This window comes from Mustelus asterias, chromosome 19 (genome assembly GCF_964213995.1).
Source record: "Mustelus asterias chromosome 19, sMusAst1.hap1.1, whole genome shotgun sequence".
Lineage (NCBI taxonomy): Eukaryota > Metazoa > Chordata > Chondrichthyes > Carcharhiniformes > Triakidae > Mustelus > Mustelus asterias.
The window spans coordinates 28,974,645-28,995,321 of NC_135819.1; the positions used below are offsets into that span (position 1 = coordinate 28,974,645).

The window sequence follows — 20,677 nt, forward strand, 5'->3', positions numbered from 1 at the left end:
AGATTTATATAAAACACTGAGATTCTAAACCCTCAATCTCCGCTCCCCAAACCTTTTTCCTGCCGTAACCCCATTTGGAGGCTGTCATGGTGCCAGAGTGTGAGCCAGGGGTTAGGGGAGGTGGTGAAGAGTTTGCTTCAGGAGTCTGGTTGGCGTCAGGCCTGTGAACCTCATGCCTCGCCAGCGGAGTGGATTTTGAGTGCTTAGCACCTCGATGCTGGGAATACTGTCTATTTAAGGATGCAGCCTTCTACTCTGCAGCATATTAATGAACTAGTCAGGTTCTTAACCAATACATACCATCCCATTTGACATCCATTCTACTGTCTTCCCTTGACTAGCAGTGCCTGTATTATGACCCAGCGTGAGCAACAAGATTGTTCTGGGGAAATGTATGTTTATTCTGCCCTTTCTGTCCATAGTCAACAACATTAAGAGTTAGCAGTCTGAGGAACACCTTGTTAAATTTCCTCAGAGAGCTCTAGAGTGTTATCACATGTTAAAGTTAAAGTTTATTTATTCGTCACAAGTAAGGCTTACATTAACATTGCAATGAAGTTACTGTGAAATTCCCCTAGTCGCCACACTCCGGTGCCTGTTTGGGTCAATGCACCCTAACCGACACGTCTTTCAGACTGTGGGAAGAAACCGGAGCACCCGGAGGAAACCCACACAGACACAGGGAGAATGTGCAAACTCCACACAGACAGTGACCCAAGCCGGGAATGAAACCTAGGTCCCTGACACTGTGAAGCAGCAGTGCTAACCACTGTGCCACCCTGCCACATTTGAGCTCTGTGGTATGTATAAACATAAGCTTCTTGCAAAGACACAAAACCACAGGTAGGTCATTGAAGCCCCTGTGAGTTCGGACACAGCCGGGCAGTTGATGGTTGATTGGGGGGGAAGGAGAAGAGGGGGGGTAAATTGTTTACATTTTGGGACAAACACTTTTCATGAACATTCATTCCGTTATAAAACCTTATTCTCACACACCAAGGCTGTGCTTTCTCAGCTGTGTTTGCAAAGAGCTTCTACTAGTTTCCATCCACAGGGGTGAAGCACCAAATCTCTGGTGAGATTCGTGTCTTCCTGTCTCAGTGATGGGAGTGGTGAACAACCAGGCATGGCGGACAATTACTGAGACACACAATTGGAGAAAATCAAGAGGCAAGAGGGACAAAGAGGATTGGGTGGATTACATTGTTTTTGATTCACGCTATTCCTGCCAGATCCTTTTTTAACCAATGAATTGTGATTTTCTTTTGCTACTTAAGTTGCGAAGAAAACGAAATCGCCAGAAAGGGCTGCAGCAAGTAAAGTTCAACGAACAGGTACAGAGTTTCTTCATGTTAATACTGTGTTGAGAGGATCATTTTGTTATGCTGTATCCTGTTAACTAATTGATATTTTATAGTTTATTTTATTTATTTTTAAAACTTAATTGCTATTTTATACATCTCTGACAACAAGAGGAGGGTTTTTGTTATCGCAATAGACTTGTAGTCATCCCATAATGATACACAGCCAATGAATTACTTCTGAACTGTAGTCACTGTTGTTAGAAACATGGCAGCCATTTTGCACAAAGCAGATCCCTCAGACAGGAAACGAGATGATTGACCCATTATTTTATTTTGCCATGTTGGTTGATGGAAGAGTGGGAAGCACACTAGCAGAATCCTCTGTTGTTTTTAGCACCCACCGAAACAGATACACAGGGAGGGCCTGACTTTAACATCCTGTGTGAAAGACAGTCCTGTCTTGATCTTATTGGCTTGCCATGCGAGCGGGACAAGAGGCAAAACATCGAATTTGCCTCATGTCTCCGTTTTGCCGGCGAAATTAGCTTTGCGCCCTGATTTCAATATTAATAACATGTTTTACATGTCATTAATGAAACCTGGGTGTTATCGTCTGGGCATCCCCACCTTAGCCCCATCACTGGCCGAGGTCCTTACTGGTGAGGATCACAGATGGTCCCCACCAACGGGGATCAGATATGATGGCCACGCTGTTGGGACCATAGGCCATTGAAGCCCCCCCGCAAGTTCGGACACAAAGCCGGGCAGTGCCCACGGGGACACTGTCAGCCTGGCACTGCCAAGCGGTGGGTCTTGAGAGGAGCGTGTCTTGAGGGGGTGGAGGCTGATGGGGGTAAGACCTGATTGGGGGGGAGGCAGGGGCGGGGGGGGGAAGTCCCATAGGAGGGAAGGGAGTGGAACTCTGCAGGAGGGGGAAGTTGATCGGTGGGGGCAGCCATGAACAGGGGTTGGGATGGCCATCGGGGAGTGGGGGGCAATTGGCTGTGGCAGCGATTGTTGGGGGGGGTGGGGCCATGTCCGGGGTGGTGATTGAGGGGTATGGGGGCAAACGGCATGTGTGGCAATATTCCTGGTTGTGGGGGGGGGGAGGTGGTTAGTGTTCTGTTTAATGTAGTTGCCTAGGAGTGAATTGGGGCATGGGAGACTAACCTGCTCCCCAGAGGCACTCCCACTATTAGGTATTTTAATGAGACTGTGTGCCTGAAATTTAGGGCAATTTTACATATAACAGAAACCCAGCAGCTGGAGGGAGTGGTCGATCCAACAGTTAAATGCTTTGCCGCCACTTCTCAGCAACTTGTAGCAAGTTTAGAAAAAGCGTAGAATGGAAATCAATCAAGGAACAAAGGAAAATGAGGAGGCCAATCAGCCCCTCCAGCTTTGATCTCGCTTGTAAAGGGCAAAGGTGAGATGAATTTCTGAAGTTAAAACAGAAAGTGCTGGATAAACTCAGCAGGTCTGATAGTATCTGTGGAGAGAGAAACAGAGTTAATGTTTCAAGTCCACTCTGACTTCTCTTCGGAACTCCTGGGTCAGTATTTTACACTCACTCCCTCCCAGCCCTGCTGATTCTGAGGAGGTGGGGGGAGTGTGAAATTGCATGGAGGGGATTCCTTCCGGGATCCTCCCCCCCACCCTGACCTTGCAGCAATTTTATACTGGAACATACATTATGTATAAGGACCTGTCCTCTGCTGGCAAAAAGGACATGGTAAGAAGTCTCACAACACCAGGTTAAAGTCCAACAGGTTTATTTGGTAGCACAAGCCACTAGCTTTCGGAGCGCTGCTCCTTCGTCAGGTGAATGGGAGTTGTGTTCACAAACAGGGCAAAAAGACACAAACTCAATTTACAAAATAATGGTTGGAATGCTAGTCTTTACAGGTAATCAAGTCTTAAAGGTACAGACAATGTGAGTGGAGAGAGGGTTAAGCACAGATTAAAGAGATGTGCATTGTCTCCAATATGGAGTTAAAACAGACTTCTTACTGTGTTTACCCCAGTCCAACGCCAGCATCTCCACAAAAAGGACATGTCCAGGCCATTAAGCCTTTTTTGAATTAAACTAAAACAGGAGGGACAATAGCTCCCCGGTGCATTCCCCATGACAATGCCTCAGCCAATCAGAGCCTGCTTTTCAACCAACATGCAGTATAAGTTATTGCTCCCTTTGAAATTTGGCATTCTTGTGTCTGTCCTGATGGTGCAAAAAACTTCCACAGCATGTTTCTTTGTTCAGTAATATTCAATAGACTTGATTCAGGTTTTCAGAACGTTTACATTTCACCACAACCAAATTCACCCATTTTGGGATTAAAATTCTCCCAGAGTTAAAATTTCAGGTCAATACCCAGATCTCCCGGTCTCAGACTTGAAGACTTCTACTGTTCCCCCAGCATCAAAGCCTTTTGGAACATAAGGTTCCAGATTTCCAATATCTTTTGAGTGTAAAGTGCTTCTGGATTTTGCTCGCTCAGTTTAAGATTGTACTTCCTGGTTCTGACGGAAAGCAGCAATCCAGAATTCACCAGGTTTGAAATGTTGTTCCTGTTTAATTTCTAGGGTTTACAATAAATTTTGCCGTGTCATCAAAAGCCTGTATGGACAAAGGTAAGGTTCTTTTTTAAAGAGTAGGAACGCTCTCACAGATTATTTTATCCTTTTGTTCTGAGTCAATAGGGCAGAATGGAACTTATTGATGTCAACTTGATTTAGCTACAGTGAGAAGCCTTTCCCTCTTATTCCTGGGTCTTCCATTGCATCTCAGTTTGATAGTTTCTTAGCTGCAACATTTGGAGTGATTTCACATCTAGTAGGGTCCTTCACAGATGCATGTCGGGTTCTGATGACCATAAACCATTGTCGATTGCCGTTATCTGGTTCATTAATGTCCTTTAGGGAAGGAAATTTGCCCGTCTTTACCTGCTCTGGCCTACATGTGACTCCAGACCCACAGCAATGTGGTTGACTCTTAAATGCCTTCTGAAAATGGCCGAGCAAGACACTTAGTTCGAGGGCAATTAGGGATGGGCAACAAATGCTGGCCCAGTCAGCGATACACATCCCCCCCATGCACAAATGTTTAAAAAATGATGCCACTGGGACCCAACAACTGCGATTTTAACTCAATGACGTCACTGTTGTGGCTTTTCCCGCCAGATGAAGGCTGCCGGGATAAGGACTGAGACACAAAGAGTTCCAAACAGCTAACTGAGAGCCTGTTCAGATTTGAATATACAAACCAGGGGCAGGCCAGTCAGCCTATGAGAGGGATGGGAATTAGGAGGTGGTGACTGTGAATGAGGATGGGAGGAAATTAGTGAGTGACGCAGAGGCTGGAAGGTGCGGCTCCCATCCATGAGGGTAGCAACACATCCTCTTCCGAGGAATGATGCAGTTGGAAAAACAAGCTTGAAAAAACAATATGGGAGGGGTCTCAAGGTGTGTGGGAAGAGTTCAGGACGAGCACTTTGGGCCAAGTGAAGGGGCAGCTTGGCAATTATCACAAGCCTTGAGAATGAGGCTTAGCTGAATACTGGTTTCAAATACCCACTGAAGGAGAATTGCTCCTTTACTGATGGTGTGCATTCAGTCAAGAATCCATCCAGCCTCGGGCTCCAGTGAAGTTGGTCTCTTTGGCCATCTCCAGACAGAGGTAAAAATGGAAGAAGTATCAAACAATCATGGCCTACGCCTGCTGAACATGCCCAATACATGCCTTAACATTACCATTGTCATGGTCACACGCTACAACACCTAAAGTCATGTCATTAGCTCAAGACCAGAGTGTTGATAATGTCGAGGTTAATGGAAGTGAGCTGGCACTATCCTGACCGAGGGTTATAGCACTTGCCTGTGTTCACTTTAATTATTCCCTGTGGCTGCACAGTCATGTCTGAGGGAGGTGCTGATCCATCCATGGACATCAGGGTGTGCTTTAGCTGCAAGAGGTGGCTTGGGGATGCCATGGCTAGACTGAGAGCAGGCCAGGAGCTGGAAATCCTGGCTTGGAGATGGAAGGAGAGCATTCAAGGGGAAGTTGCAGTGATTTCTCAATTCTATTAATTGAAGAATATCAGGAGGAGGAGGTTTGTAGGCTGTAGACAACACCGCCTTGTTGATATCGGTGCTTCAGATGAGGAGAAGGGGGGCCTGTCACGGATTGGCTCACGTCCAGGAGGAACATCGGCCTGAGCAGATGGAGGCAGCGAGGCCCTAGGTCAGCCCTGATGTTCCCGAGGAGGGGAAATGTCCACAAAGGCGTGTGGTGCTATCAAGGATACATAGAACTCATAGATCATATATGAGGAGGAGTGGAAGACAGTGCCACAGGAGCCTTCGCTTGTCCTGGGATGGCTCACATTTGCCACCTGCTCAGTGAGGAACTCATGCCACAAGGACTTGGAAGCCACCCCATGCCAGTGGCTTTATGTGGCACTGAATCTTTTGCCAGTGGCTCCTTCCAGGATAATGCTTTGATGATTAGCAAACTGAATCATTGGAAGCCTGACAAATCCCTGTCCCTTTGCATTCGGGTCAAACCTGGTCCAATCAGTGTTGACACAGCAGCCAATGACTACACAAAGAACAAAGAACAGTACAGCACAGGAAACAGGCCCTTCGGCCCTCCAAGCCTGTGCCGCTCCTTGGTCCAACTAGACCAATCGTTTGTATCCCTCCATTCCCAGGCTGCTCATGTGACTATCCAGGTAAGTCTTAAATGATGTCAGCGTGCCTGCCTCCACCACCCTACTTGGCAGCGCATTCCAGGCCCCCACCACCTCTGTGTAAAAAACGTCCCTCTGATATCTGAGTTATACTTCGCCCCTCTCAGCTTGAGCCCGTGACCCCTCGTGATCGTCACCTCCGACCTGGGAAAAAGCTTCCCACCGTTCACCCTATCTATACCCTTCATAATCTTGTACACCTCTATTAGATCTCCCCTCATTCTCCGTCTTTCCAAGGAGAACAACCCCAGTCTACCCAATCTCTCCTCATAGCTAAGACCCTCCATACCAGGCAACATCCTGGTAAACCTTCTCTGCACTCTCTCTAACGCCTCCACGTCCTTCTGGTAGTGCGGCGACCAGAACTGGACGCAGTACTCCAAATGTGGCCTAACCAGCGTTCTATACAGCTGCATCATCAGACTCCAGCTTTTATACTCTATACCCCGTCCTATAAAGGCAAGCATACCATACGCCTTCTTCACCACCTTCTCCACCTGTGTTGTCACCTTCAAGGATTTGTGGACTTGCACAGCTAGGTCCCTCTATGTTTCTATACTCCTGATGCCTCTGCCATTTATTGTATAACTCCTCCCTACATTATTTCTTCCAAAATGCATCACTTCGCATTTATCCGGATTAAACTCCATCTGCCACCTCTCCGCCCAATTTTCCAGCCTATCTATATCCTGCTGTATTGCCCGACAATGCTCTTCGCTATCCGCAAGTCCTGCCATCTTCGTGTCATCTGCAAACTTGCTGATTACACCAGTTACACCTTCTTCCAAATCATTTATATATATCACAAATAGACCTTCCCTTCATTGACCTTGTTGAGGCCTTCGGGGGTTTGCAGCTGCATCACATTGAGAGCATGATCACAGTCCTCGAGATGGTCCAACTCACCGAGGCCATTCCTGTCCAGGTGTCCTAAGTCAGTGAGCACTGTCACATATTGAATTCCACGTTGAGTCACGTGCTGTGCCCTCACCAACGCAAATGTAAAGCCCTGCAAAGCAGCTAGGCTGGTCCAATTAGAGAGTGTTGGAGGTAAGGAGACAACTTCATCAAGATGAACACACTCCTCTCACATCCCATACTCTAATCCCTCTTGGAAACAAAGTCAATGAGATTTTTGATTTCTGGGAAGGAACAGAAGGCAGCCATCGGTGCACTGGAAAATGGAGATGAGGGAGAGGGCCTCAGCAGGGCTGGAACGAGGAATATTCCACATTTACCACAATACGGTTGTGTGGCTAGGACCCATATGGATACCCAGAGCATCACCTTGTATCTGGAGGCAATGAGGGGAGTTAAAGGAGAAGTCCAATGTGAAAACAAGCTCAGCCAAGAGGAGGAGGGTGATGGTGGATGGGGGTCTATTGAGCCTCTGTTCAAGGATGGACCTGAGAGCCCTCAGTCCTGCTGGGAGATGAAGGTGTAAAGAGATCGGACATCCATCATGAAGAGAATTTAATTAGATTTGATTTGATTTATTATTGTCACATGTATGAGCATACAGTGAAAAGTATTGTTTCTTGCGTGCTTTACAGAAAAAGCATACCATTCACAGAGAAGGAAAGGAGAGAGTGCAGAATGTAGTGTTACAGTCATAGCTAGGGTGTGGAGAAAGATCAACTTAATGCGAGGTAAGTCCATTCAAAAGTCAGGTGGCAGCAGGGAAGAAGCTGTTCTTGGGTCGGTTGGTTCGTGACCTCAGACTTTTTGTATCTTTTTCCCGAGAAGATGGTTTGAGCCAGAAACTGGAAACAAGTGACAAGGGAATAAAGAGTCACAGAAATAGACAGGGAGAGACTAGAGAAAAGAAGAAAAAATAGGGTCGAGATTGGGGCAGGAACTGAATGAAACAACAAGTCTACCAGGACCATCCTGTTTGTGGGAAGGAATATGTGAATATGCCATTGTAATTGCGTGGAGTTACTGGGATAGGGTGGGGGAAAGGACCTGGGTAAGGTACTCTGTCAGGAGAGTCAGTGCAGACTCGATGGCCGAATGGCCTGAATTAGAAGTGGGTTGGGTTTGGGGGGGCTTAGGTTGGAGGCTGCAGAGGCAACACCTAGAATCATCCTTATCCTGTGATTGAATTTTAAAACTCTTATTCTCACCACATTAATTATCTTCCTTTGGTTGTTTGTTAGGATGGATCATTAAATCATACGATGAAACCATTGCAAAACTGGACTGGAAGGAAATTTGCACCATGGTGTTGGAGAGAATTCAGGCTGAGAATGAAAGAATGTAAATATTTTAAATGGAATCCTTTCTTAACATAATCATTTCTAATCGAATGTCATGGGAGATTCAACAGAACGGTGTGGGGTGGAGGAGTGCTGGGGGCAGAGAGATGTCCTTATGTGGAGAAACTGGAGAAGCTGAGCTTTTCCCCTTGGATCAGGGATGTTTATAGGGAAGTCTCAAGGAGGTGTCGATGTGAGGGTTTGATGGAGTTAGCAAAGAGTAACTGTCCATTGGAAGAACAGTCAGCAAACACAGGTTAAAGGGAGTTATCCAAACAACCAGAGTATGAATGGGGAGAAATGCTTAGACGCAGGGTGGGGATGCATGTGGGGTGGTTGGTGGGTGGGTAGGGGTTGAGTACTTAAATCCCCCAAATGTGAGGTCAGATCAGGAACCTAACATTGTCCTGCCCAAACCTTGGCCTGACCTGGGTAGATTTGAATTCAAGCAGGGAACTGTGAGGTAAGGTATTTAGATATTGAAATAGATCCCAAGTTGTTGCTTCAACCACCCATTCTGGCTTTAGAGAACACTGGGGAACTCAGCAGCGTCACTGAAGTGAGTGCACAGTGGTTTCTTCAGTGAAACTGACAGGCTGGGAAGTCTTTGATCAGCAGCCATACACAGATGAGAGATACTGCTCACAGGATTCTTTTTGAGGGAATGCTTTCAGTGTTTGACAGGTGATTGTTACCTCCTTGGAAGTCACTTCAACTATCTTGCACTTCACTCACCTTCAGCTGCACTTCTTTGCTGCCAGCTTTTATTATGGCTTGGGAGCAGTTTAAGTAGCTCTACCTTCTCCCTCTGATGAGGAATTAGAGGAGCAGCACGAACACCAACAGGAGCAACAGGAACAACACACGCTACCTTCTCCCAAAGACATTTGCTCCTCCACAAGGCACAGGGGATGGATATCCAGTTGGAAGGAGGTAATACCCCAGCACAGAGTCTGTAAGCAGAGGATTAGCTCCCTCCACATGTCTGAACACCAGTGATTCAGGAGGATCAGGCTGCTTCCCAGTGGAGCAGGTGGGAACACATTGCCAGTGGCCATCAAGGTGCCTGCCACTGGAGGGCCAGCTCCCCGGAGGGCCAGCTCCCTGGAGGGCCAGCTCCCCGGAGGGCCAGCTCTTGTTGTGCGCTGTCTGCTTCTGCACTAAAGTTCTGAGAGTGAGAAATGGATTGTGTGGAAAAGAGGGAAAGACGGTATTGGTGCAGATTGACTGTGAGGCCTGTGGAGAGGGTGAATGTTGCCTGTTTTGATGTTGATGTGGAGAGGTGCCTGGAGAGAGAGGAATGAGTGGAGGTGTAAGGTGTGTTGTTATGAGGAGTGTGGAGAATGTGGAGAAAGTCAGACTGTGGAGCTTGGCACCTGATAACGTTATTCCACTTTCCATTCCTGATCCTCTCGGTACATTGTTTCCAGGCTGGAGGAATCACACTCCAGCTGATGACTTCCCCGGCACTTCCATCCACCCCTGCTTGGGTGGAGGGGCCTTGGTAGAGTGCATCTGACTGCAAGTCCCTCAGATCCCAACAGCAGAAGGTCCAGGTACGATTGAGGACCTATTTGGGAGGTGAGGTGGGGAGTCTATCCAGGTTTCCTCTGGTTCCATTCCAGTGCTTTCGGCAGCCTCCATTCTAAACCATTCCCTTCAATAAAACATCCTTCCTTTGTCAGAATCGACATCGCATCCCTAATTGGCTGAGGAGGTGAGATACCAGTGTCATGGTTCCATTAAAGAGTCACAGAGCTGAAGGGGTTTGCACACTGCTAATTGTTCCCCCAGTCTCAGCAGGAGGCATAGTTGAACAGTCTGCCCAGGAAGTTGTTACGATCTGGAAGGTGCTGCCTGGATGGGTGCTGGAAGCAGATTCAATAATAACTTTCAAAAGGGAGCTGGAGAAATACCTGAAAAGGACATACAGTGAAGAAAGAGTAAGGGAGTGGAATAATTGGATTGCTCTTTCAAAGAGCCAGCACACACACAATGGGCCGATTGGCCTCCTTTAGTGCTATAACATTCGATAATTCAATATTTTCATAGAATCATAGAAACCCTACAGTACAGAAAGAGGCCATTTGGCCCATCGAGTCTGCACCGACCACAATCCCACCCAGGCCCTGCCCCCATATCCCTACATATTTACCCACTAATCCCTCTAACCTACGCATCCCAGGACACTAAGGGCAATTTTTAGCATGGCCAATCAACCTAACCCGCACATCTTTGGACTTTAAGATTTTAAGAGCCTTTTTTTTTCCCCACTCGCTTGGCTTTGAGTTTGGCTGATTATTCACTCCCAGGGAAGCTGACATTCAGGCTGCACACACGAATCCAGAGTGGAATACTGAAAATATTGCTGGGTGCTGCAACAGATGAATTTCCTGAGGCAACATCATTGCCTGGTTAACCCTGGATGCAAAGATTTGCCATGGGCTAGAGGCTAAACCTGTATACCCCAGTTCATTGTGCACCGTATTACTGATGCTATTCGCAACGCCATGGGGGGCCGCCAACCAAAAATAACCAATAATACCCACATTTACTGAATGACTCCCAAATGAAGAAATTACCAATGAGATCCCACTCTTTGTAACTTTTACCTTATCACAAATCAAAACCAACACAAATTAAACATGAATTAACAGGCTAAAGATGCTTTCAATAAAAAAGCTAAATTGCACTTTAAATAGTCAATACACTAAGATAAGTCTTGCACAACCACAAGCTCTTGTATAATTCCTACCCAAATGTGGCATGACATAGTTACATAGTTCCTCATATGCTCGTCTTTATTCAAGCAATAGGTCAAGAGTCCTATCCGACAGCTTTCATATTTGAGTTTCATGGGTCGCATTATCATCAACAAGGCACACTTCAATAAACCCTCTCTCCCTTGGGTCATAACAGTCCTGATGGTGTCGCTTTCCAGAGTCCTTTTCAAAAAATCAACTAATAATGTCCCAGATCATGGTTTGGCCAGTTCTGGGAAACATCCAGCTATTTAGTGTATCCTAGCTATTAACAGAGCTTTCCAGGTTTTAGACCATTTAGCCAGCTCACACATTGGGTGGGACTTTCAGGCTGCGCTCATCCCAAAACCAGAAAATCCTGCCCGAGGTCAACAGACCTTTGCGTGGCTGTTCTTCCTCTGCCCGCTACAATTCCCATGGTGGGTGGAATGGGAAAACTCCCCCCACTGTCTCCAAGAGACCTGTCTTGAAACAGAAAAGCTAATCTCTTCCTGAGAGTGACTTACTTCTTCTCCTCACAATAATTCTCTGTGTTCCTCTTTCTGCTTCTGTCTGTTTTCTCTTTGTGTCTGCATCTGCCTTTCCCTTCCAACTCCTCTGCTTGTAACTCTCCTTTGAGTCTGCAGCTCTCCTTTGCGTCAGCAGCCCCCCCCCTTGAGTCTGCAGCCCCCCCCCCCTTGAGTCTGCAGCTCCCCTTCGAGTGTGCACCTCTCCTTTGTGTCTACCAGCAAATAGATTTTTTCTTAATTTCCTTCTTGTTGGCTCTGCTTCCAGATCAAGGGTCACCAGGTCACATGGACCAGTATTTCTTACTACCCAAGAAAATTACAATTGATCCCATTGTAATTGATGCAAAGTCATCTTCAAACATCGCTTTAAAACAAGTACAGATTCCACAAACCTTTTAAAGATTTTTTTTCTTTTCTCGACTGTTTCTGGGTCACAGGTCATCACTATACCTGGCTCTGGATTTCTGCACCAGCTGCAGAGAACCTGTTCCAACACTTAGCGAGTATTCAACCTCCCCCCACCCCCCCCCCCCCCCCCCCCCCCCCCCCCGCCACCCCACCCGCACCAACCGTATCCACAATTACAGCTGATTTTCTCTTTTGCTTTCTAATCAGAAACCTTGAAAAAGCGGCTATGATTAAACATGGGTTGGACAAGCCGGTGATTCTGCTGCATTATGAAGAAGCCAGAAGTGAATCAACATCCAAGTTCAGGAAGTCCATCCCAGTGCCTGAGGTGTCACTTCTAAGAGACGGAAAACCTCATATCCCAATCTTAAAGGTGGAGAATCCTGCATTAAATAAAATGTATTATTCATTGAATGATGGATCCTCCTTCATTTAGTATCCTTGAAAGACCAATCCCAGCTTATTTAGGACTCAGTGACACAGGGCAGTGTGCTGGCTTTGAAAGTGAGATGTTGATACATATTGAAGGGAATGTCCAGGGGGCATCATAGTCACCCTGAGCCTGAGTTCAGTTTCTGTCTATATGGTCGGGCTAGCGCACAACCCTCTCCCCCTCTGGGCTTGCTGACTAAATGGGGCCCACACAATCTGAGATTGGACCCTCAATCTAGTCATTTCTTTTTAAGATACCCTTAGTTTTACCTTGGATACTTCAAAGGTTAGAAAGTGCAAAGGTTAAGATTAAGTCAGTCAGAGAATGGCGGTTAGAAGATTCATTTCAAATCTAGCTGTCTCACAAGTGGACAATTAAAATTAAGCAAGTAATGTGGGCATCGAGGGTGATGGGGAGGGTGAGGGTGATGGGGAGAGTGAGGGGTGAGGAGGATGGGGTGGGTGAGGGGATGGGGTGGGTGAGGGTGATGGCGAGAGTGAAGGGGTTGGGGAGGGGGATGGGAATGGGGAGGGGGATGGGAATGGGATGTGTGAAGGTGATGTGGGGGTGGGGGTGAATTGCTCTGTTGTCTATTTTCCTCCTCTATTCCTCACCTATCAGCTGTCTTTTGGTGACTTCATTAAGAAGTCAGTTAATTTTCATGTGTACACTCCACACCCAGCTCCAGTTCACCTCCTTCATTTTACTAACATTGAGGGAGAGATTATTGCTGCCGCACCAGTTCACCAGATTCTCTATCTCATTCCTGTACTCTGTCTCACCATTGTTTGAGATCCGACACACTACAGTGGTGTCGTCAGCAAACTTGAAAATCGAATTGGAGGAGAATTTGGCCGCAGTCACAGGTATATAAGAAGTATAGTAGGGGGCTGAAAACACAGGCTTGTGGAGCACCAGTGTTGAGGATGATCATGGAGGAGGTGTTGTTGCCTCTCCTTACTGATTGTGGTCTGTGGGTTAGGAAGTCTAGGATCCAGTCACAGAGGGAGGAGCCAAGGCCCAGGCCATGGAGTTTAGAGATAAGTTTTGTAGGAATAATGGTGTTGAAGGCTGAGCTGTAGTCAATAAATAGGAGTCTGGCATATGTGTCCCATAGTTGAGTGTAGGGCCAAGGAGATGGTGTCTGCTGTGGATCTGTTGCGGCAGTAGGTGAACAGCAGTGGATCCAGGTAATCTGGGAGGCCGGAATTGATTCGTGCCATGAATACCTCTCGAAGAACTTCATGATGATGAATGTCAGAGCCACCGGGCAATAGCCATAAAGGCAGATGGTTGTTTGATTGTCACCCCATCCACAAACATTCACTCCCTCCACCACCGATGAACAGTGGCAGCGGAGTGAACCATCTACAAGATGCGCTGTTGCAACTCAGCAAGATTCCTTAAGCAGCCACTCACCTTCCTGACTTGGAAATAAATCCTGGAACTCTCTCCCTAACAGCACTGTGGGTGTATCCACACCACATGGACTGCAGCGGTTCAAGAAGGCAGCTCAGCACCACCTTCCCAAGGGCAATTAGGGATAGGCAGTAAATGCTGGCCAGCCAGCAACATCCACATCCCTTGAATTAATCATTTTTAAAAATCTCCAATTCTGACATCATATACATCACCTTTTATTGTGCCACGCTTTACAGCCGTACCTTCAGTTGCCTGGACCCTAAGCTCTGAAATATTCTCCCTACATCTCTTCATCTCTCTGCCTCACTTTAAGATACTTATTAATACCTGTCTCTTTGAACAAGCTGATGGTCATCTCCCCAATCTCTCTTTATGTGGGGAGGGGTATGAACTTTGTTTTATTGGTAATGACCTTTCTTGTTAAGCATGGGCGGCACGGTGGCAGTGGGCGGAACGGCGGCACAATGCCTCACCAGTGCCAGGGACCTTGGCTCGATTCCTGGCTTGGGTCACTGTCTGTGTGGAGTCTGCACATTCTCCCCGTGTCTGCATGGGTTTCCTTTGGGTGCTCCGATTTCTCCCACAGTCCAAAGATGCACGAGTTAGGTGGTTTGTCTATGCTAAATTGCCCCTTGGTGTCAGGGGGATTAGTAGGGTAAATATATGGGGTTACGGGATAGGGTCTGGGTGGGATTGGTGTTGGTGCAGACTCGATGGGCCAAATGGTCTCCTCCTCCGCTGTAGGGATTCTATGATATGTTTAACTGTGTTAAAGGTGCTATCTACATGTTGTTGTTGCCTGGGTGAGGTTGAGGGTGAAGTTTGATGGTGAGATTGAGGGTTAGGGAGATGGCAAGAGGCTTTATTTGGATTCGTAGGGGCTGAGGATGCAGTGGGAGTGAGGGTGATGGGTTTATCACTGAAGGTTAGGGTGAAGATGATGGGGATGGACAGGATGACAGAGGGTAAGAGTGGGGTGAAGGTGTGGTGGTAATGGGGCAAAGGTGAGGGTGTGGAGAGGTTGAATGCTAACCAGTTATTATTGTGTAACATTTTGAACTATTCCTTGTAAGAGTGATATCCCTATCAGTGAAACCATTCCCTCGGAGTTACTCCTTGACTTTAAGTTCAGTTATCCTTCAGGTAATATTGCCGTCTGTCGCAGTCACTCTGGACTTTCCTGTCAAGGAGCATTTTACACCAATATCTTCAGTGATTCGACACTACAGCCTGTTTTACTGGCTAGTTTCACACCATTTGGTCATGGAAGTATTTTCTTATCGGGCGAGTAAGTTAAATAATAAAAGAATGTGAGAGTATTGCTAAACTTGAACTAAGTTAAGTGTGTCTAAACACACTGAGTGGCATCATCTTTGACCCCTCATGTTTATAAAATTACAGTTGTGAAATTGTAATCTCATCCTAACCTGTAATTGTTTTGTTTCATATCACTGCAGTGAAATGTTATGTAAAAAGCTACCATATGAATATAAATTTGAATATTGCTGAAACTTGAAACATGTTGCCAAAGCTTTTCATCTCATGCTCATCAGGTCAAACATAATTTAAACAATCACGACAATTTATACCACAGGAGAAAAGGGTGCTAACTAGTTGGTAAGTGAATTCTGATTGGCTGTGGTGTTGCCATGGAGAAAGCAATGGGGATCTATTGGCTTCCCAAGCTCCCTGAGCAATTCAATAGAGGCACAAATCTTGTATATGTTACTTTTGTTTGCAGAGGATGTGTCTCTTTGTGTGAATGTATATCACTTAAAGCATATCTAAATGAGCCAGTTTATGACCATGACTGATGATCTTCAACTGGTTGTTCATGTAGCTATTAGCACACTCAGGAGTATTCAGCAAATGCTGCCCAACAGAATCACATTTGACAGTAGATGCCTTGGTTTGGGTTTTGCGAGTGCAGGCTGGTTGAGTACGGTCTGTTTTCTGCATATTAGAAACAACATGCTGTTTGGTTCGATGAGTTTATTGTAAGTTGTTGTTTGCCTGCATTACTGTTGCTCATGTGAGTACTGTTTACTTTAAGCATGGTCTCACTCCCAGTAAGAAACAGTTAAGCACAGGGAAAACTTTTTATAAGGTTTGTTTTTACAGTCCTGAATTCTGTTCCTGGGAGACCACAGGAAGTGACAGCCCCTCCACCCTGCTCCACCCGCCCCCCCCAACCCCCACTCCCCCATAAACCTCAATATATTTCCAACATGTTAGCTTGGCTCAATGGTGACCTGCTTCAGGATGAGAAGGTTGTGAATCAAGGATCCTTTCCAGGATTTCAGCACAAAATTCAGATGGACATTCCGATGGAGTACTGAGGGAGAGCTGCACTGTTTGTTGGACAAGATGTTTAACTGAGGTCACATCTACTTGTTCTGGTGGCTGTAAAAGACCCCACGGACATTATTCTGAAGAAGAACGAGGATGTTCTTCCTGGTGTCTGAGCCAAAATTTATCCCTCCCAACTAATGTCACAGAAACAATTGAATTGATGTTTGTGGGATTTTGCTGTGTGCAAACTAGTTGCTGCATGACAGCAGTGACTACAGTTCAAATCTACTTCGTTAACTATAACGTGCTTTGGGATGGTCCGTGGTTTGGAAGGCACAATAGAAATGTAAAACTTTCTTTATGAGACATTAGACCAATCCCACTGTTAAAGTGGATATAAAAGATCCCACAACCACAACTTGAAAAACATGGGGGCAGCAAGGGATCCTGGACAAAATTTATCCCTCAGCTGGTCCTGAGACTCCATGCAAGCTGCCATTCTCCTGCTCCCCTCCCTGAGCCACAGAGTTCAACATAAGAAAAACACTCTCATGAGACACAGCAGCACAAACTGACTAGTGCATAGCACCTTTAAATGAATGTGAAATTCTCAAGTGCTGCTGCCTTCATCTCAAATGAAGGCTGTAATTTTTAAAAATTACTTTAATGAGCATTCATGACTTGTAAATGTGTGACAAATAAGAAACCCGCCCTCCCTGCAGGCTAGCATGAGACCCATACTGCCATAGACACATTCCAACCCTACCTACCTATCCTCTCCAGCCTAATTCAGCCACGTTTCCTGCTCTTGTGAGTTCCATTAAAATCCCTGTCGATGATTCTGAGTTGAAAAGGTAATTTTCTCTAATTGTTATGTTGTTAGAAATGCAATGGTCCTGCAGTTCCACGAAGAAGGTGGCGTGATGATATATCTAAAGGATACTATAATGAAGAATTGGCAATGGCCAAGACGGGGGAAGCTTGCTGAACCGATATGGGTCAAGGTTTGTGTCTATAGAGTCTGAATCAGGGCTAAGGATGGCTAACAATCCTGGCGATGAGTTGTAAAGGGCTGCTGTCTGATGGGGGGGCGGGGGGGGGTGGGGGGGGCATTAGAGTTGCCAGCGCCACTTGGAGGCATGGCTAGAGATTTGATCATGTGATATTCTGGGTACATGACCTCTGACCTGGTGATGCCTAATCACATGACCTCTGTACGAATTCTATAACTGTCATTGTATTTGTCTTGTAGAGATTGGCTCCCTGTAATAGAGAATCTAGACTTGTGGTTTCACATTAGCAGCTGCTCTGAGAGAGGTTCCAGGAGTCCACAGGAAAGCAGGGGGTGAGGGAAAACCGAGGTTGGGGGAGAAGGGGAAACTGAGGGTGGGGGAGAAGGCGAAACGGAAAGTGGAGGATGAGGGGAAACTGACAGGGAAAGGGGAGGAGGGAAACAAGGGGAGGCAGAGTGGCACAATGGTGAGCACTGCTGCCTCACAGCACCAGGGACCCAGGTTCAATTCTAGCCTTGCGTCACTGTCTGTGTGGAGTTTGCACGTTCTCCCCGTGTTTGCATGGGTTTCCTCTAGGTGCTCCGGTTTTCTCCCAAGATGTGCAGGTTATGTGAATTGGCCGTGCTAAATTCTCCCTCAGTGTACCCAAACAGGTGCCAGAGTGTGGCGACTAGGGGATTTTCACAGTAACTTCATTGCAGTGTTAATGTAAGCCTACTTGTGACACTGAGAAAAAAACTTTAACTTAAAGGTGATGAGAAGTGGAGGTTGGGGAAAAGGAGGCAATGAAAGGAGGCAAGAGAGGAAACAGAGGATAATGAGAAATGGAGGGTGCAGTGTAGGAAGGAAATCTTAGGGCAGAGCATTCTAATGAGAATGGAACTCACCGACTGTCTATATGTAACTGACAGTAATAAATGTAAATCCTGTATCTCATATATATAACTCGCAGCAATCTGTAAGCGGCTGATATTCACTCTGATATCGACTCCAAACTGACCTGCTTTCAGATAATGCTCGGCACAACATCGTGGGCCGAAGGGCCTGTTCTGTGCTGTACTGTTCTATGTTCTATGCTTTCATTTGAAGATTATGCTCTCTTGTACTGATTCCCATTCCTGAAGAAATCTTTTTTTAAATTTGCGGGACATTTGAAACCACAAGAACGGGAGGGTAAGGAAAAACCTTTAAAAATCACATCTTCGAACCTGACCCACATCCAACCCACACACCTTCAGCTTTAACAGAAGCAGGCTGAATGAAAGCAGCCTCTCTCAGGAGGCCAGTTTGTCACTGACATGTTTGGAAGAGGCAGCGTGTCTCAAATTTAACAATATATTTTAGCTTAAACTGGTGGAATCTGGGTTTACCCAGATCTGGGGAATCTCAGTAATATAAAGAAGGTGAGGAAGCTGGGCCCAGGACAAACTGCCTTTAATCCCCAAAACCAACAAAACTATCACTGTGCAATTGGACTCCCAAGATGAGCTGATACTCCCCAATGTCTGACATCCACACCCCTAATATCTGCACCCCTCCCAACCTCACCCCCAGTGTCACAAGTTGGCTTACATTAACACTGCAATGAAGTTACTGTGAAAATCCCCAATGTTAATCAAGCTGGTTGTTTGTGGGTGGCAGGGCGGGGGGGTTACTTTTGAATAAAAAGAGACCTTCAGGTTGGCAACCTTCAGCTGGTGCAGTGCCACAAGGATCAGTGCTCAACTTTACCATCTATATTCATAACTTGAGCAAAGGGACAAGCTGTATTGGAATCAAATTCGCTGATAATACAAAAATATATGGTAAAGCAAGTGAAGATAAAAAGAGTCGGCAAGAGGATATGCAGAAGTGAACAGAAATTTGGCACTTGGAGCAAAATATGAGGTTGTCCACTTTGGTGGGAAGGATAGAAGATCAGAATATTATTTAAATGGAGAGAGACCACAGAATGCTGCAGTGCAGAGGGATCTGGATGTCCTTGCCCATGAATCACAAAAGGTTAGCATGAAGGTACAGCAAATAATTAGAAAGGCAAATTGACTGTTGGCCTTTTTTGCAAGTGAACGGAGTATAAAACTTGGGAAGTCTTGCTGCAACTGTACAACACTTGATGACACGACACTCAAAGTACTGTGTACAGTTTTCCTTATTTGGAAGCAGTTCAGAGAAGGTTCACCAGGCTTATTACTGGAATAAATGAGTTGTTTTAGGAGGAAAGGTTGGGCCTTGCACTCTTTGGAATTTAGAAGAATGAAAGGTGATCCTATTGAGGGTTGCTTGACAGGTCAATCCTGAGAGGATGATTCCCACTCGTGAGGGCATCTAGAACTGGTGGCGCATTTTCAAAATAAGGACTCTCCCATTGAAGCGAGAGATCAGGAGGAATTTCTTCTCGCAGAGGGTGGTGAGTGTTTGGAACTCTCTTTGCACAGAGCAGTGGCGGTTGTGTTACTGAATATATTCGAGGCTGAGTTGAACAGATTTTTGATTGACAAGGGAATCAAGGGTTATGACGGAGACAGGCAAGAAAGTGGAGTTGAGGCCACAATCAGATCAGCCATGATCTTATAGAACAGTAGAGCAGGCTCGAGGGGCCAAATGGCCTACTTCCAATTTTATTTCTTATGTAACCTGACTTTTGATGTCCTATCTGAAAATGCACCTTCTGGTTTCTTTTCAACCCCAGGCAAATATCAGGGCCTCTTGCCTCACCTTACTGAATCCCATTAAATCATGTGAAGTCCTTCAATTTGATCTCCTCTCAATTCTCTGAATTTAAGGGACTACAAGCCAAGTGTATGGAACCTGTCCTCCTATCCTAGCGAAAATGATATTACTGTGATACCACAGGGTGTGTGACTTGTGTTCCATGTCTCCAGGTAAATGACTACATCACTATCCGGATTACTGGGCAATATTCCATCCACTTCACCTTCAAGTGGCGCTACGAGATCATCCGCTTTCCTCTCTCCCCCTTGCCAGATGTCATTCCACCCAATCCTAACCAAATGGTGAGTGTAGATCATTGTGTGTACAGCTCAATGATAGTCAACAAAGTCCTTGTCTAAAGTTCCAAGGGACGATCTTATGAAAAAAAAGTCTCAGTCCAGGACAAGTGTGAAAATGGGAAAGTTTCAGAGCCGTTTTTTGGGCAAGTTCAAATCTGCAATCTTATCAACTTAGAATTTTAAAAAATCAAAAACTGTTTCTCACCTGTCCAAATGCTGGCTGAGAGCAGCAGAGGGTGCCATTGCGCATGTGCAGGTCACTACGGCAGAGGCCTGTCACTCAGCCTCGGAGAGAACCTCTCCCAGTGAGGCCACAGAGGCAAGTGAGCCCAGATGATTCCATCCTCAGCTCATTAAATCCATGCAAAACATATTTAAATTTAATCTGAATAAATTATTCAGCCTCACGCCGGAAATGGGTGCGAGGCTGACCTCGTCAGATCTCCGGTGCCGGTAAGGTCATGAGAGGCAAGAAATCGGTCGCGAACCTGATTTCTTGGCTCTCTTGCGATCTTAC

The 20,677-nt window shown here is 46.1% G+C and overlaps 1 protein-coding gene across 2 annotated transcripts in view; it reads left to right on the plus strand.

Moving 5' to 3' along the window:
- LOC144507548 (uncharacterized protein C3orf20-like) overlaps positions 1 to 20,677 on the plus strand; it is a 102,369-nt gene that overhangs the window by 26,741 nt on the left and 54,951 nt on the right. The window contains exons 5-11 of one of the 2 annotated variants that reach the window (XM_078234688.1): positions 1,278 to 1,334; positions 3,888 to 3,935; positions 8,212 to 8,311; positions 12,197 to 12,424; positions 14,977 to 15,132; positions 17,020 to 17,140; positions 20,032 to 20,163. In XM_078234688.1, the coding sequence (XP_078090814.1) occupies positions 1,278 to 1,334; positions 3,888 to 3,935; positions 8,212 to 8,311; positions 12,197 to 12,424; positions 14,977 to 15,132; positions 17,020 to 17,140; positions 20,032 to 20,163 (842 nt within the window). The remainder of the gene's footprint in view (positions 1 to 1,277; positions 1,335 to 3,887; positions 3,936 to 8,211; positions 8,312 to 12,196; positions 12,425 to 14,976; positions 15,133 to 17,019; positions 17,141 to 20,031; positions 20,164 to 20,677) is intronic. The other variant, XM_078234689.1, reaches the window with a different exon arrangement.